This window comes from Clarias gariepinus, chromosome 21 (assembly GCF_024256425.1).
Source record: "Clarias gariepinus isolate MV-2021 ecotype Netherlands chromosome 21, CGAR_prim_01v2, whole genome shotgun sequence".
In the NCBI taxonomy this organism is placed as follows: domain Eukaryota; kingdom Metazoa; phylum Chordata; class Actinopteri; order Siluriformes; family Clariidae; genus Clarias; species Clarias gariepinus.
Window position 1 is genome coordinate 18,679,249 of NC_071120.1, and position 19,341 is coordinate 18,698,589.

Genomic DNA, 19,341 nt, shown 5'->3' on the forward strand with positions numbered 1-19,341 from the left:
ATATTAAGCAAAAGTAAAAAACATGGATTATTTTGCAATGACAACCCAAAAGTATTTCATTCTTCCAATACCACTCTTATACTGTCATGTAACAAAGAAACCGGAATCGTTTTTAGCCTGAAATACTGTATCCTGTGTCACGGGGCGAAGCGGAATCCTGTAAACGATTATAAAGCGTTACATGTTACCTAAAATGTTAAACAGAAGTTTTTTTTAGGGCAACATAAAAAATTAATGCAATAATGCATGCATACATTCATACGTGCGATCTCATTTCTGAATGACGAAGATTCACTTGCATGTATTTCTGTGCATTCAGGTTACACTGCATTAAACACACTTGAAAACAATCCCAGGTTATTATAAACATTCATTGGTCACACTCACCAGTCACACAACCATGCCAGAGATTAGCGAATGATTCAGTCATACAACGCGATCAATTCTCTCATCTCGTTTCCTCATACAGTATATTAGCATGTGCTTAATATCACAACACTCGCTCGCTCAATTCCAGCCAATCAGACGCTAGAGGAGGGATCGCATCAGTCAATAAGAATTTGGAGACAGGTACAGTACATTCTTATGACTTGTTTCTGATTGGCCCCCTTTGATGTGGTCAATGTGTCCCTTTATCATCAACTTTATCCTGCATCAACTTTATTATCGTATATGTTTGTTTATATTATTTTTTTATCAGAATGATATAAAATGTTAATTAATCCTGAAGCATTGATCCAAACTCCTACACAGAGACTCTGAGTCTAAGAGTAAAAGCTACATAGAAGTATATTACAAGCATGTTAAGCTACCCCACTAAACTACCCCACAAACTCTGTAAAATTTACATTATGCTGATGATAATGATATAAATTAGTGCATGTGATAAACTGCGGTAGTAGGCTAAGTGTCCACAAAGCTTTAACGGCTCTAAAATTGGGATTATCAATTTAATTTAATTATTTTATTAATTAATAATTTTTTTTTGTTACAAAATCCAGCAAAGACGGCATTTTTGTTTTACTTGTATGCAATAAATGTGTTGGTTGGAAAAAAAAAAGAATCGTGTGAGAAATGAGAAGCGTACCCCATGGAGACGAATCACGGATCACATTTAGCAAGAATTGTGCAGCCCTCCTTACAGAAAGGTTTACCAGAATAACAAATATACAATAGATAATTTCAGTCCGCCATGGCTGTGTTCACATTACTGGCCTGAAGTGACTCAAAGTGTCGAAGTGACCGATCTTTTACCCTAATATGCAGAGGTGGATAGTAACGAGTTAGATTTACTCTGTTACATTTACTTGAGTAACTTTTTGAAAAAAATGAGTAGTACTCCGAGTAGTTTTTCTGCACCACATTTTTTACTTTTACTTGAGTAGATTTGTAAAGTATCAACAGTAAAGTCTCTAAAGTAAGTAAATACATATACTGTACTGTATTTACCTTAATTATATATTAAAAAAACATATTAAAAAGATTAATTGATCAATTTGGTAGGGTTTCTCTAAAATATGAGACGAAAGCTGCTCTGGTTCGCGCTTATTGGCAAGGAGAGACATTTAGTTGGTTTTAGTTTTTATAATCTTGATATACAAAAATGCAGTCTTTGAACTCAAACATCAAACATGTTTCTTAGGAAACTAGACTTTAAATCATAATAGAAATACAGTTATTTATAATAATAATAATAATAATAATAATAAAATGGTTTTAATGGACTTATTTTCCTCTTCACTGACAATGAACGTAATGGTCAAGTGGCTTTTGGTGTTTCTGCAGAGAAGTATCATAACTGTGGCAATAGAAATACCATTCATGTTGATAACAGCTTTCAAAATTTTCAAAATGGCTTTTCAAGCTGGCTTATTCATCCTTATAATCATATTGGTAATGCAAATTAACACATTTTCCGAACCTTTCGCATGTTTGGTTGGCCTATTTATCAAGTTCCGCTGGAAATTATTGAAGCCTTGAAATGAGTGTTTAAAAAGTCCATTAGGAGCGGTCCTTATTCAGACAGTTTAACTGCCTAATAGCAGTAGCGGTTTGAAGAATGCATTTATATGACTAAAGGTGAAAGTTTACTGCCTACCTATTTAACAAAAAAAAAAAAAAAGCACGCAGGCTCCATCCAGACTGTGTGTTAGTGTTCTACAGTATCAAAATGACTCCCTGAGCAAAAACAAGTGCTATTATCAAATGGTTTCATATTGCTACTAGCCTAAAAGCTGGTCCAAAGTGTTCATAGTTAAAACTAGCCGTTAGGCTATTGTCCAGACAGTTTTCCTTGTGTGTAAAAAGATAATAATAATTTAAAAAAAAAAAAAAAAAAAAAAATATATATATATATATATATATATATATATATATATATAAATCACCAATTAAAAAGAAAAGCTTTAACTTTACATAATTACAACGAAGCGTATTGCCTGATCTGACACAGAATGAGTTTCGCCACGGTATTAGCCGTGCGTTTTTGGCCATTGTGAAATGTTAAATTAACCAATCCATCGCAGGACACACACCTTTTTCACACACTATGGGCAATTTAAAAACACCAATCAGCCTAACCTGCATGTCTTTGGACTGTGGGAGGAAAACCAGAGTACCCGGAGGGAACCCGCCAAGCACAGGGAGAACATGGAAAATCCATGCACACAGATCCGAAGAAGGAATTGAACCCGGACCCTGGAGGTGCGTGGCGACAGTGCTGACCGCTAAGCCATCGTGCCGCCTAAATTAAAACTTGAAGTAGTTCTTGTGTATTAATGCTCCTCTTTTAAAGCCACTTTTTCTAAAACAGCTTTATATACCTTTATAATACAGACATTTACCCTATGTGAGGATAGTTTAAGCTACTGTATATGGCTCATCTTCATTGGCAAGAAGCATACAGGTTATGTCAGTCTCAATAAGTCACTGCATCATACAGGGGTTTGGCTAGATACATATAATATATAAAGGGCAAATGACCGGGATATGCTATATACATTTGGAGCCTGCATGCTTTTAAGCCACAATACGGACTAAGAAGCTCCAGTCAAGGAGTCGGACGAGTACTCCGCTTCACTCACTGCTATTAATTAATAGGAGCCACTGGAGTAGTGCTCTTTTTGAAAAGGGAAAGAGTGGGCCGCTTTTGGACAACTGATGCGATTCAGGCTTTAATAACGGAAAGCACTTCCTGTCAATTTCCTATTATTTGACTTGGGAAGTGGAACAAATTGGTCATCTACAGGGCTGGACTGGGACAAAAATTGGCCTTGGCATTTTTGGCCCAGACAGCCCATCACAATCAGCCAGACACCACTCTTGTAGTCTTCTTTAAAAAGCTTACAGTACGTACTGTACTATTCCCCTAAACCACCAGGGCTGAGTAATAAGCACCATTTTTCATTTGTTGCAAATTACTTTATGTAGGAATGTGAGTATGTTTTACAAGTAAGTTGAAATTCTGCTTATGAACTCCACATTAATGGACAGTAAAAATCTCCTCCTCTAACAAGCAAGCAGAGAGAAGGTGAGAATCGTGTCTGATTGAGTTAAATGTGTATCTTTATTCTAGAAAAATGTACAGAAAAATATATGCTAAAGCATGAAGCTGTTCCATCATATTCAATTTGATTAATCTGAACTACTTAGTTCATACAGATGTCAAATATCCACTAAATTTGGATTTTTGGGGGGAAAATTAGACTTACAGGTCATGTGTCTGCCACATAAAAGTGCAAAGGTACAAAGTCTGGTTTATTGAATATGTTTGCATGTGGGGTTTGGCCTCAATGGTTTCAATGAATTAATCCAGAAGCATGATAATAGAAAATGGCTGTTCTGTAAAGTTGGCCTGATCGTGAATAATCCTAATTTTAGAAAATCCTCAACAAAATAGAGTTCATAGTCTAATACAGTGAAAAACAGCTCTGAGACAAAATGGCGTCAGTGCGAGCATGTAGTAAACACCATGTAGCATTGTCCCTCCCTCCTGTGTTGAATTTAAACAAGTTCAGCTGACTTGTTAGGCATGTTTAAAAAGGCTTACATGAGGTTATGGGTTTTGGCCTCATAATGGCAGTTTGGGGAAAGGGGACAAATGTACCACTTAGATTTAGCCAAGTAAATTAGATTTCTTTACATTGTATGTTTGTGTATAAGGCTGTATAGGACTCGCTTTGTCGGACTTAAGAAGAAATTCAACTTATGAACATGATCATAGAATAGAACTTGTTCGCAAAGTTTAATAATTGGAGCCTACAGCTCTCTTTAATCAAAAAAGATTTTAAAAGACATAAATGTCTAGCTTTTTAAAAGTAAGTTAATTTATGCCTTCAATACTTGGTCAGGGCACCTTTAACCCAAATTAATGCCTCAATGTGACAGTGATCATCCTGTGGCTCCACCGGGTGTTACTGAAGATTAGGTTGCTTTGATAGCAGTCTTCATCTCGTCTGTGTTGTTGCATCAGGTGTTTCTTACCTTCGTCTAGACAATTTCTCATAAATTCTCTATGAGGTTAAGGTCAAGTTAACCTTATCTTAACTTCTTAATTCTTGCTGCTACATTAAGGAATGTTTACTGTTTCTCCACTACCTCAACTCAACACCTCAACACCATATTATTATGTTATGTTGTGTTTGTCGCACTGTCACTTTGTTGCTTTTGTTTGCACATTTGCACTGCGCTTTTTGCATGTGCACTTTATGTTGTTTGTTGTCTGTAAAAAAAACTAACAAACCTGTAGATAGTCTTCCTTAGTAGTTAGTTTTTGTTAATTTATGTTGTAATTCATGCTAGGTCAATCTGTCTTGTCTCTGCTAGCCAGCTAACTAGGCCTCTTAGCTAGCTAGTTTAGTTTGTCTGTTAATTTATGTTGTAAATTTATGTTGCATGTAGTACCTTGGTCCTGGAGGAACGTTGTTTCGTTTCACTGTGTACTAACTGTATATGGTTAAAGTGACAATAAAGCCTCCTGGAACTTGAACTTGAAGTACATTGGCTGGCCAATTAAACACTAATATAGTAGTCAGCAAACAAGCTAATCATAGTTTTAGGAATGTGAGCAGGTACTTAGTGGTTCTACAGTAGATAAGGAAATTGGCATGTCCATTAAGCTTACTATCCGACAGAAGCATGAAGTGCTCTAAAACCTCCTGGTAGATGACTGCGTTGATCTTCGACTTGATGAAACCAACGCCAACAGATTACATGGCGCCTCAATCATAATCAAGTATGAAAACTTCACGCTGGACTGCAAGCAACTTTGATCCTGTTCCTTTCTACTCTTCCTCCAGACTCTGAGACCTTCATTTTTAACTGAAATGCAAAATTTGATTTCATCTGAAAGAAGGACTTGTAAAACCTGCCAACATTATAACAACCCACAAATGTAATACAAATCTGCAGGTTTTAATTTAATATTCCCACAAACGTAATAAGGTTTATTTTTCATTTGTAGGAAGCACTTACAATTTGAAAGCTGAAGTTTTTCACCTTCCCACAACTGGTATTATGTTTGTGGGATTATTATATTAAAAGCTGCAGATTCGTATTACGGTTGTGGTTTATAACCTTTTATTGTTTTGTTTTTAGGCCATTATCGTCAAGTGATCACAGGCCCTGTTTTAAATCGTCAGCTTTTCAGGGATTCTAATCTCAGTCCGGCCTTTCACTGTCCACTCTACTTAGTTTTTATGGACCATTATTTTTGTCTGTGGGTCCTGCTTCTCCTTGAATTGCTTATCTACCCAGAGAAAAATGAACGAAGCTGACAAAATAACATTAGCAAGGTAACTTTAGAATAGACAGGTGAATTTATATTAGCCAGGTGACTGCATTTAGGGAGCTTTGCTATGTACAAAAACTTATCCTGTGCTATTTGACATTGACTGACTGATTTGACACAGTACTGTAGGTGATCAAATAATTTAAAGTTTTCAAAATTTCCATCATCGTCTTGATTTTATGGCAAGCAAACTATGTCCCTGCTCCCTCCTTGTGAGTACTTGTTAATCATAAAGCTAATCCATGCTTGCCGCTTCAATTACACTCTTTTTCTGCTCACTTCGTCCCTCATTCTTGTCATGCTCACGTTGTCCCTCTTTGGCCATCCGTACATCACACACCTGCTACGTTGTGAACTCATCTTCCCATCAGGTCCAAGGACAGCCACCTCTCCTCCTTCATGTTTTGTCTGTTGCTGTATAGTGTTGGGTACTGTAGCTATTGGAGCTATTGCTGCCCCTGCCCTTTGGGGGCACTTGCTGGCCGACAACAACTTCAAACCCCCTGTGTTTTTGTTTACCAATTTGACACCTTCATCCATGACATCCATGGCATCTGACACGAGACGCAGTTTTATCATAGGAAATGAACCCATGGGGCGCTGTCCGTGGTTTATGTGGAAGCCATTGGCACAATAAAAAAAGTCATTTAAATTATGTCTAAGAACATAAATTATATTCAAGGGTGCATCCAAGGAGTGTTGGCCCAATGGGAAAATGCACAGTATGCCAGGTTATTGGTCTACCACTGGTCATCTGTTATATAAAGATGGATGCTTAATATTAAAGGGTACTGTATAGCTTTTTACTCTTTTGTTACTTTTCCTGTTGTTAGAAGTATGTAAAAATATCCCTCATGTCTTTAGCATGCAGGAAGATCAGTGCTAAAATCCAAGCTTCATCCTGAAAAGAGCACTGTTCAATCTTGACATTTGGCTGCTGAGTTTCAACGATGCAGCCTTTTGAGGAAAAGGTGTCATCTCATTAAGTGGCATGGGAAACAGGAAAAGAGAGGAGACATGACAGTTAGTCAATTCTCCATATGGGAATAAGAACTTATTATGCTTTTGTCTGATTTATGTTGAGAAAAAAGTGGTAGATTTAGTATAGACTGTGATTTTTATTGAATTCAGGAAAATAAAATAAAAAATCCTCCCCTGTTTGTTGATTTGTCAATGCCTGTCAGCTGGGTACGGTAGGGTGGTGTAGTAGAGTGGTCCATCATAAGGGAGCTACATTAAAAGAAAAATAATATTCACCCTCTTGCACACATATAATAACACTGTTTATTGACAAAGAATGAGTAAATGAATGAGTTTGACTCCAAACCCATTGATTGTGTGAAAGGCTCTGGTTCTACCTCACCCTGACCATAATGAAGCAAGCACAAGCAGGTGCGAATGTAGTGGACGAAGTGATACACCAATGATGCTCTAAGGTTGCATATAATGGCTTGGCCAGGAGCTGGAGCATTTTCTCATTCTTCACAGCTTCCTTACACATGTCAGACTGAGAGATGTCCAGGTAATGATGGTGGCAGAGCAGATTACACCTCGCTCTGCTGGAGAAAGCTCGCGTGCATTGCTTTGAAGGATGTAATCTGGGGATTTGGGGTTAGGAGGAGGATGAGTTGTTAGAAGGCAAATTGAACTCTGGGCAATGCTTCTGCTATGCTGTACTGCTTTTAGAGCTTAGTGTCAGCCTTGGAGTGTGGAGTCATATAGCGTCTTAAAATGTGAAAACCTTGCTACATGGATTTTAAAACAAAATGTAATCATTTTTAAGGGGCTTATGTGAAACAAAAAAAACTTCAACTGTTAAGTGCTTAGGGTTGGTAATATTATTATTCTGATCATTATTATATTTATGTCCATGTAAATACTAGAAACACTTATAGAACTTAACAATATTATGTTGTGAATAAATAATTCAATGCCTTAACAAAAAAGTCACACACACTGATATTTCTTTCAGTTGACTTTAGCTTTAATTACGGCATATGCAGCTCAGTTCATGTATGAAAATGTTTCCTCATGCTCTCAGGACCATTTTTTTTCACAATTTGAGTCTTTAAATACTGTATGGATGTGCTATCAGGAAAGAAAAAAATCCATAGATGTGATAACCTGCTCATTCAGTACATTTAGGTCATTAAATGACTTCATTTTAATTCTACATACAGCAACATTGCTGAGCCAAGACTCCAAAGGGTTGTACAATAAGCAGTATGCCTGGTGGCTGCATCGTGTCATGAGCTTCCCCTTTCCCTCTTACATGGTCACTCTTGAATAGGGTCAACCTGGGCTCATCAGATTACAAGACCTTTTTGTATTGTCCCAAAGTCCAATCTTTTATGCTACCTACCAAAGCGAGGCCTTTTTTCTCACTAACGAGTGATTTTCTTGTGGCCACACAGCTGGTTAGTCCCAATCCTTTGAGTGCTCATTGCATTGTTTCTCCATGACGTTAATGTTTCACTATTGACCTTTCAGGTTATATTAAGTGTTGTCATATCTCATTAGTTGTTTACATTGCGTAATGCGGGATAATCATTTGACCCTTCTAAAGCAGGGACATTTTTGAATAGGCAGTAGCTACAGTAGTTTATAGTTTCTAGCTTCTTAAACAGGTTTAACATTGTATCCTTATCTGAATCCGATGGCAAGTTGATGATTTGTTGTAGATCTTCAGTCTTTTGTATGTGACATGTAATTTAAGGCAAGGAAAAAAGTTTTGCCTTGGTATATTAAAAGAAAAAAAAAAAACACTATACTGTTGAAGTTAAGAAAGACCTGACTAATGATAAAATAAAATGTTTTAAACTTTAGACTACAGCATAAAATAATTGGTTTCATTTTTAAGCAGAATGCTCTAGAGGTCACTACTTAAAAATTATCAGTACTTTTCTTTTTCCCAGCAGAGAGGATGACCAGCTTTAATGTTGTTTAAAAGGGCATACTTGATATATTAGTTTTTGAATTGCTACTTGGATCTCTCCATATGAGTCACACTGGCAATGCAGTCATACTTTAATCTCAACAGAAAGCTTAATAGATTTCTAGGTGCGAGGATTATTTGGTTCTTTGGTTATTGGGTCTCAAATTTCCACTCGAGATGTGATCTAGTAATTCTATAATGGTTACATCACATCAAGCCATCATGTTTCCCAGCATTGGATTATATATTTATAATACTAACAGCGATAAAGGCACTTCGACTCTGATATTTACTCTAGAGATGATGAGCAGAAGTGGATAAACAGGAGGGAAACCACAAGGCAAGCATTAGTTATTTTTAACCGTCAAAGATATTTTAGTGAGGCTAGGAGCCCTTTATTTGTAGTGACTTTTATTCGTCTTTATTAGTTTCATGCACTTTTTCTCTTTTAAAGTTTTTAAATTAGTTAAAAAAGCATCTGTAGAAGTCAAACACATTGTTTTTGGGGGGGGGGTACAAAACCTCTATAATGGAGTTTTTGTGGATTTATAAAGCCAAATAGAACGTTAGCATTTCTAGCAGGACTGCTGTTTGTTTTGTATTAAGGTATTATTTTGTAAGGTATTTCTTCTTTAAGAAATTTCTGGAACAATGCCTTTTTGTATTACAGGACTTTTATTTTGACGTTTGCACTGCACCTCGTGTCACATGTTCCTAATTGTTCCACCTGTTCAATGTCTCTCTCTAATGAGATGGATTATTTGAAGCCTGTGTTTCACTTTTCTTGAATCTGTCTTCTTCATGTTGTTTGGTCTTTGGTTGGCTAGGGTATTTGTCCTAGTTATGTCCATGTTAATGTGTGTTTTTTATTTTATTTTTTAAAAATAGTCTGCACTTTTTTTCAAGTCCTATCTCAACCCTCATCTCTACCAAATACAGTTTTCTGGTAGTTTACTTTACAAGTACAAGTAGAAACAAGTTTTACAAGTAGAAAAAAAAAAAACAATTTTTACTCACAGATCTAATAAAACTTTAGAAAATGAGTAAAAGGGCTAATGTGTATGGAAATCACAATGTGTCTGCCTGGTTTGGAGATGAATTATGTTCTTAAGCAAATATTTATTATAATTAATGTATTTAAAAGTATTAAAGTATCACAGCAGCTGTTTATAAGATATTAAACAGAGCGAAGATTTGTGGCTACCCAGTCTCTGTAAACCGAAGCAAAAATCATTTAACCAAATAATGGCAATGTGGTAAACGGAGCACAAATCAATTTAATAAGATTAGAAACAAGAAGTGCTCATGTCTTAATCAACGAGACTATTATGAAAAGACTCACAATGAATAATTGTGGGAATTGCAAAGGAAGTTTTTAATTTATTTATATGTAATTATATTACAATTTTGAGGGCTAAAAATTCTTCACAGGACTGGTGAGTTTAGATCTTTATGACTGACATAGAAATAATGTTATGAATAAAAATGAGGTGATACAACTAAAATGGTTGGAAATACAATTTGAATGTTAAATATTTGTTGTTCCTGGTCTAAGATAAATTCTAAGGTCAGCATTTTTACATAAAGAGACCTTTAAATCTGTAAATGTTAATTATTTAACATCTAAATTTTGATACCTTTATTTCTATGTTAAGATTACAGATAAAAAGGCTTTCTTAAACATATGTCATGTAGAGGTTGTTTTTATGAACATTCTCAAAGTGAGTTTCAGGCTGCAGTTAACACTGGTAGCTTAAAAGTATACAATAAGTAAGTTGCTTCAATACCTGGTAAAACATTAGTTATATATAGTCAGGTCCAATCATTTTGGAACGAAAGTAGTAGTTTTTAAAACATTTTTTTAAAAACATTTGTTCTCTGTACACCACCACACTAAAACTGAAACAAAATACTCACTCAAGATGTCAGCAAAGTCAAGTTCAACCGTTATGCAGGGTTTTTTTTTTGTTGCAACATTGAGCTCGATCTGAGCAGAAAGTTTAGCCCTATACACTTCAGAATTTATCCTGCTATCTTTTATGAGAAGTCAGATCATCAATAAACACCAGTGACCCGGTTCCATTGGCATATAGACATGCTTATGCCATAGCACATGCCTCCACCATGTTTGTCGGATGATATGGTATGATTTGGATCATCTTGTTGTGAAGCGTCTGTATTTGCTTCATAAAGCCATGTCTTAACTGCAGACTTTGACAATGACACTCCTACATCCTCGAGTGGTCTTGAATTTGCCAGATGTTGTAAAAATGTTACTCTTCGCTATGGACGAAACTATTTTTTTTTGTTCTTTTTGTTTAAGCTCAATGATGCCCTTCTTAATACCATACTTTTGTCAATCTCTTTTCATTTTAAATTCAATGTGCTGGTGTACAAAAGACCCTTATCTGTGTCTATAATATTTATGCACATCACGAAAATTCGTTTGTCCTATTTAAATAAATTCTTTACTGAAATTCTAGCATCCATTCACAAAAAGCGGTTGGACCCATTGCTTTTAAGGGTTGTGTGTATGCACATGCGCTTTTATAAAAATGTGTCCAACACTGTTTACCCTCCATCTTGTATATGTCCCCGTGGGCTGGACTAAGCCGAGGACAGCCTTTGTTCTTCTTGGCATCTTTCCAGATGCAGTAGGAGCTTTTCTTACACACACACACACACACACACACACAATACTGTATATTCTCCTGATGCTCTAATCTGTCCTAATGTTTGGGATATTACCTTGACAAGTTGTGAGAAGCATGAATTAACAGGAACATCTGTTCAGTGTGATGTGGAAGTCATCCATTATAATTCAGACACCTTGAAACAAGGCATTATGAAATCAGTGAAAACATGCGAAAGACCAGAATTCAGAATGGAATAAACAAGTTATATGGTTCCTATTTTTTTTTCCGATTACTGAAAAAGAAGATGCATAATAATGTTTTCACATTTTGTTTAAAACAAGTGGACAAATATGACACGAGTGTGTGTCTTGAATGTCTTCAACTTCATTTATCCGTGCCTTGAAAGCACTTGGAAATGTGCCGGTACACCAGAGAGATGGGGAGAAAGAGAGAGTCATCATCAATTATTGATCTGCCATCAATGCTGTAGGCGGAATGTGGCTGGGAAAAGTGGAAGGGGGGCAGGGGGAGACGCGGCGAGGAGGCCGATATTAATTTTAATGCCCTTCAATCCCAGGGTGAAATTGAAAAGAAGGGCACCTGAATTGAGCCGCAGTAAACTTGGTTGTGTGAGAGATATTGACATGAAATATAATAAAATGTGGGCCGTGATTTATCACTGGACCCTGTCATTGAGAGAATATGCAGAAGCCTCGTAAGGCTCAGGGAGGAAAAAAAAAAAGACATGTCTAGCGCTGATGCCTACTGTACGTTTTCATTTAATTACTACTCTTATTTCATCGCCCTTTCCTTACTGTAATTTTGTCATTAAATTGTTAAGGTGCCACTTAACTAACTTGCTGAAAGGGAGACAACAGGTTTTTAAGAATATGCAGTTATGTCACGTGTTTTCTATTAGCTGCAGGTTTTATTAGAAGAGCAAACAATGTATCATTTTGTTTTTCTGAGAAATCTGGCTAGTGTAATATTACATTAATGCAATTATCGCATAGGTAAATATTAATAAATGGTCAAACTTGGCTCAGATAGCCATGAGAGAAGAAGACAACTTGCCCATAGTGCTAATGTTCTTTAAACTAATACAGTGTACTATTCAAAATATTTTATATTTACACTATACACATTAGTATACCAATTTAATTCGATCTAGGGCTACACAATTTGATTTATAAAAAATAAAATAAATAAAAATCACATTTGATTATGGTGAGAGTTTAAACTGTGCTTATTTAACTATTAAATGTATAAAATTAATTTATCACCTTGAAAATGAACAAATATTTAAATTATTGACAAACTGTACATGAATTTGTAACTATGCATATATTACCTGTAATAAATTGCAGACTTTTTATTAAATAAATGCAAAGGTCCATATTGCGATTTAGATTTTTATGCGATTAATTATGCAGCACTACATCAATCCTATAGAAGTTGTATATATTTACATCAGTGATCAAGTAACATTCCCACTCTTTGTCTTTATGCACAGTTTAAGTCACTGTGCTATCCTCTGGCCATACACTTTTTCGTGACTTAAGGTAGACTGCAATTGCTTGAGTAAAAAAATGTATATACATTTTGATACATAATAGCATATTAAACTTTCTAAATTTCCCATTGTGAACACACCACTCAAACTAAAAGCATGCACAATTTAAAACATGTCATTAATATACAACCATGATCGAATCGGAGAAAAACAATTGTCTTTCTATATACTAACCGTAATTCTGTTCTAGAAAAGATGGAATAGTTAATGTAGAAAATAGTGATGTGTGCATGTGAGCTTTTCAACCAGATGAATAGGAGTTTCTTTGCCCAACTGCCTGGTGTTTGTGATTTAAAACCCTGTATTTACTGCATGTGGTCTCCAGTTTTTGGTGTGCGACTAAGTCTAATCTGTTCTATCTAAGCCATGAAATGCAATTTTTTCCTGACATACTAGACTTCATTTTGCTATTACATTAGCAGTATTTTGCTTTTTCCAATATTGTATTTGGCCACTGGAGGCTTTGAGTGATTTTTAAAATTAAATATTAAACCTTTTGAAACGATCAAACTGCCTAGTGCAGGCTAAACAGCTAGTCTCAGCAAGCATACAAGAGGCTTAGAGAATGATTGCGTATACAGTTGAAGTTGGAAGTTTACATACACTTGGTTGACGTCATTAAAATCACTCATTTTTAGCCAATACAGATTTCATGTTAGCTATAGGTTTGCTAAGTCTGTTAGGACATCTAGTTTATGCATGACACAAGTAATTCTTCCAACAGTTGTTTTTAGATTTACAGATTATTTCACTTTTAATTCACTATATTGTGTTGAATGAATGGGCCTTTTTTGAAAACAGCTTTCCAAGAAAATTTGTTCATGGCTTTAGAAGCTTCTAATAGGCATCATTTGGGTTTAATTGGACATGTACCTTTTGATGTATTTTAAGGCCTGCCTCTGAACTAAGACTACAGTTTTGAAGAAATGTCCTCTGGTCTGATTAAACAAAAACTGAAGTATTTGGCCATAATGACCATTTATTGTCTGGAGAAAAAAGGGTGAGCCTTATAACCTGAAGAACATCACCAGAAGCATAAAGCATTGGGGTGGCCGTATCATTTTGTGAGCGTGCTTTGTTTCACAAGGGACTTGTGCGTTTCACAAAATAGACAGCATTTTACAGAAGGAAGATTGTATGAATATATTGAAGCAACATCTCAAGACATCAGCCAGGAAGCTTGGCCGCAGGTGGTTCTTCCAGAAGGACTCTGACCCCAAGCATACTTCCAAAGTTGTGCCAAAATGGGTTAAGGACAATAAAGTTGATGCATTGGATTGTCCCTGACCTCAATCCAATAGACAATTTGTGGTTAGAACTGAGAAAGTGTGTGCAGGCCAGGAGATCTACAAATCTGACTCAGTTACACCAGCTCTGTCGGATGGAATGGGCTAAAATTCCAACAACTTATCCTCAAGATACTTGTGGATGGCTGCCGAAAAAGTTTGTCCCAAGTTAAACAATTTAAAGGCAATATTACTAAACTTACAAGTGTATGCAGACTTCTGACACTCTGGAAATGTGATTGAAAGAAATAAAAGCTGAAATAAATCTTTCTACTATTATTCTGACATTTTCACATTTCTTAAAATAAAGTAGAGCTTCTAACTGACCTAAGACCGGGAATGTTTACTAGGATTAAATGTCAGGAATTGTGAAAAAACTGAGTTTAAACGTATTGCCTGAGGTGCATGTAAACTTTCTGACTTTAACTGTATATAGCAAAAAATATAATACAATATTGGTATTTATTTTCAGGGACACATATATATAGCTTTGATGCATGAGGGGTCATGTACAGTAATCCGGCAGTGAGCTGTGTAGGCATCACATTAGCGTATGTAACCGTCAAACTACATGGTTCTTTAACTGGCAGGAGGACAAATCGGCCTGTCAGGGGTGGAAGAGACAGCCCAGAAGTTTTAATTCTAATAGATACACATTGTTCCAGTAATTATACTATGTGATTTGTTATTAAATGCTTGTCCTTTTGACCTAGATGTTCTGGATACAGTGTACATGTGCAAAATGTCTGACTGATACTTGGTGAAAACATGCTTATCAAAATTCATGCTAAATTGTTGCTAGTATGGAGTAACATCAGCACAGTGTGCACAGCTCCAAATGCTCTCTGCCTGTCTGGATGGTTGTTCACACTGTAATTTTGTTCACACTTTGATGCTTTTGTGCGAGGAGACGATGTGTGGGAAGCGGCGAGGCTGTCGGAGCTAACAGATGAAAAGCCCATGCTGGTGTCATACATCTGAGAGTCCATCAGCTTAATAAAAGTGTCAGTGCGGCTGATTTGTTATGTCTGTAAATAACAGGGGCTAACGGTAGAGAGGGAAAGGGGGGGGGGGAGGTGAAGAGAAAGCGTCGTAGCATTTAGAAGCTCAGGTACAGCTGCAGTTTGTGTAATTGTTATATTGCCTCTCGGTTCAGTTCTCGGCTGCTGTAAGCTAGACAGATTTACTTTGACAGCTTCCTCCTGCATTGTCCTGACCCATACCTCCATGTTGCGCATTTGCTATAATTGCACCAGCAACCTGTATGCGAAGCAATCCTCTATGTGAAGCTATAGTGTAATACTCACTGAGGCCCAAAGCCACCAACCAACCCAAAAACAGCTTGTGAAAGCAGTTAGTCCCGAACAGTCGTTTCGTTCTTTCGACTAAAGCTTTTAGCGTCCTCAGCTCATGAGGTTAACTTCGCTGGATAAAGACTATTCTCGCCAATTAAGCTCCTTTCATTTGTACTCTGAGCAAATGGTTTTGGGGTGGCGATAGCCGAATGCACCACAAAAGGTTAAAAAGCAGAACCGATTTAGATAGAAAAGAGGATAATGTGATTGAAACAGAAGGCTGAGAGACTATTTACTCAGAGATCCTCAGAACAATGAGCTGGTATAATAAGGCATAATGATTATTGAGATGATAACTACTGTATGGAGCCTAGAAGCTGTTTGTATTTGTTTTGAACTTGCTAAGTAAGATTTGCCTTTACTCACTTATATTTTGAAATGACAGGATACAGTTTTGAGATTTTTAAACATCCGATCTCTGAATATACAATATGTCTTAAAACTTCACATAAGAAAAGTTTATAATTTTTTTTTTTTATTATTTATATTTTTTTAAATTGAGCTATATTTGAGGGATTTCAGTTAAGAAATTTTTCAGTTATGTCAAATGTGAAGCAACTGGCAAAAGTTACTGCTCTCAGAGGGATCAAACTCAGCATTTAGTTAATTACAGTAATCTGCCACACTCGCACCCGAGACTGTGAAGTGACGTTGTGTCCTATTAAATCTCTTAATTTATTTTCTATTAATCACTAACTCTTACAGTCTTAGAATTGCAAGCAAGCGGTTACTGGAGCCTCACTAAATAGAACATTTAGCTAAATATTCATGCTGAGCATTCAATGCTTAATATTGATTAAATTAAAAAACTAGCTATTTGAATCCAATAATAGTCATTATTATTATTATTATTATTATTATTATTTTTTTTTTTTCCCTCAAGAATCATGGTTGCTTCATATTTGGCCCAATTTACATACAATTGATTTATGTGTACTAAGTAATTCAGTTTTTTTGAAATCACAAAACCGTAACATCTGTGATATCAAAAGGAGTTAATGTTGAAACAATTAAACAACAAAACTTTCTTTCGGCTGCTTCCGTCAAGGGGTCGCTACAGCGGACCGCCCGATCCGCACAAAACTTTGGCGCAGGTTTTAACGCCATATGCCCTTTCTGACACAACCCTCCCATTTTATCGGGTGTTGGGACTGATACTGCATGCAGTACTGTAGCTAGGTATTATTTGGTGTAGCAACCCACCAACGGCAGGGCTTGAACCCGGAGCCTCAGACCAACAACCTAGACCCTCAGCTCCCACGCCCACTAAAACAAATGGACAAACCAATAAAAAAAAAATTAAAAAAAACAAGAAACTTTTTTAAATTCACTCCAGAAAAAAAAACTTATTATAATGTGACATGTATTTAATTCAAATACTTTTGTCAGCCCTAAAGCTCCACAGATAGAATCCTTGTTAAGAATACTAAATATAAAAGTAGCCACGCTGAAGGAGTAGTCAGCATCCAGATAAACAAGAGTGTTTATTAGGAACACTTCTCTTTGGCCTTGGGAGACAAATTGCAATAAATCGGGGCTGCCTGTTGAACACACGGAGAATGGAAAGTAGAAAATACCTAGGTGCCAGAGTATAAATGTTTCCTCCTCACACATAACGAGAAGATTGCAAGCCATTATGGTTGCTGACAGTGGTGCCACAGGAAGGCAAGGCTCATTACAGCAGATTGCAAAATGTCATCTTGGTGTCTTCTCTCTGGCCCTGTGCTGGAGGATAAGAGCAAAATTAATTTTTAGCATAGAGATTGTTTTGAAGGAGAGCCAAACAAAGAATGAATTCGATTAAATCACCAATACAGAAGGGAGGCTCAATCAAACGACATCATAACCGATTCTTTACAGAACACAGCTGGGAAAAATGCATGACATCTCAGAGGTTCTCAGCTGTAGTTCTAAACATCCATTAACTCATAGTCTATCATATCGACATCTTATTATTAAGATCTAGATTAGATTTAGTGTGCTTCAACAGAAAGTAGGGCATACAGTAAGTGCTGTAAGCGACTGGAGTCAAAATGCATGAATCTAACGTATTCTCTGCTTTCTGCTTGTATGTGCAGGTTGCCTGTTTGTGACAGACTATTTCACACGGACACCTCGCAAGCTGAATGCCTTCCGCTCATTCGCCAGCGTGGAGCTCTTCCACTTCACCGTGCCTGATGATACAGTCGTGGCCGTCTGGAACCTCATCACATTTAAGGAGCAAGGAGGGACGTTTGGAGACAACTGTCCTGACCGCAACGTGACAGTGTGAGTCTCCAAGACAATCAATTTTTATTCTCTTATAGATCCACTATAGAAAATACATTTGTGGTTGTGACAAGAAATCAGAGGTGTCAAGATTGCTAACAAAACAATAACAAGGAAAAAAAATGAGTGAAAGAAAAAAAAAAAAACTTGTGTATGTCGGTATACAGACAGGATTTTATTTTCCCCAATGTGCATCAAGTACAGAACAGATTTTGGTTTATACTTACTTCTCAAGTATTAAATTTGACATGCACTAGATAGCACATCTGTCTTAATGTCATGCAATCCATGTAAGTTAAGTTCTAAGAATATTAATGGCATAATGAAATTAATTAGACCTAGGAAAAAATTGCACGCTTTCTCCTCCAGGTCATTGTTTTACCCGGCTAATTAGTTTACACTTGTTTTTTTTTTTATCTTGCATCGCCATGGCAGAGGGTCATTACATGTTATGGGTAAAACTTTCAGTGACATCACTGAAAGAATGTTTCGGCTGAAACAGTGCTGAGCTGTGATCTATCAAAATAAATAAATAAATAAAAGTCAGTTGAGAACTATTAGTCAGTTAACTTGACTGGTTATTTGCTACTCTCCATAAAAACGCCATTTATTACCTCAGTGCAGGGGCCACATTTCTGTAACTGAGTGCAATGTACACTAGAGATCAGTAAATATTATATGCATGATAACACTGTGATTAAATCAGAATTTATACCTGCATATTTTACAGCTGGATTTTTAGCAGTTTCTCTCTAAATGTTCAATTTTATTTTTAATTGATTGATGAGTTACATAGTACACTTACTGGCCCCTTCATTAGGTACACCTGTTCAATTGCTCCTTACTGCGAATAGCTAATTAGCCAATCACATGGCAACAAGTCAATGCATTAAGGCATGTAGACGTGGTCGAGGCAATCTGTTGAAGTTCAGTGGGGAAGAAATGTGATTTAAGTGAATGTGGCATGGTTGTTGGTGCTGGTCTGAGTGTTTCTGAAATTGCTGAACTATTGGGATTTTCATGCACAGCCATCTCTAAGGCTTACAGAAAATGGCGTGAAAAAGAGAAAATATCCAATGGGTAGCAATTCTCTGGGCGAAAATACCTTGTTGATGCCAGAGGTCAGAGGAGAATGGCCAGACTGGCTCGAGCTGATAGAAAGACAACAGTAACATAAATAACATCTCGTTACAACTGAGGTATTCCAGAGAGCATCTCTGAATACACAACATGTTGAACCTTGAAGCAAAAGGGCTACAGCAACACACCAGGTGTGTCTGATGTTAGCCTAGAACAGGAAACCGAGGATAGTTTGCATGGGCTCATCAAAATTGGATTTTTTTTGGAAAAACATTGACTGGTCTGATTGCTTCTGTGACATTCCTATGGTAGGATTAGAATTTGTTGTAAACTACTGGTGGTGGTGATGTAATGGTGAAGGAAATATTTTCTTGGCACACTTTGTCCCTCTTCGTACTAATTGAGCATTGTTTAAATGTC

The 19,341-nt window shown here is 36.5% G+C and overlaps 1 protein-coding gene across 1 annotated transcript in view; it reads left to right on the top strand.

Moving 5' to 3' along the window:
• tmem8b (transmembrane protein 8B) overlaps window positions 1–19,341 on the top strand; it is a 152,520-nt gene that overhangs the window by 35,397 nt on the left and 97,782 nt on the right. Inside the window, exon 2 of the mRNA XM_053481276.1 lies at window positions 17,652–17,841. Coding sequence (XP_053337251.1) covers window positions 17,652–17,841 — 190 coding nt within the window. The remainder of the gene's footprint in view (window positions 1–17,651; window positions 17,842–19,341) is intronic.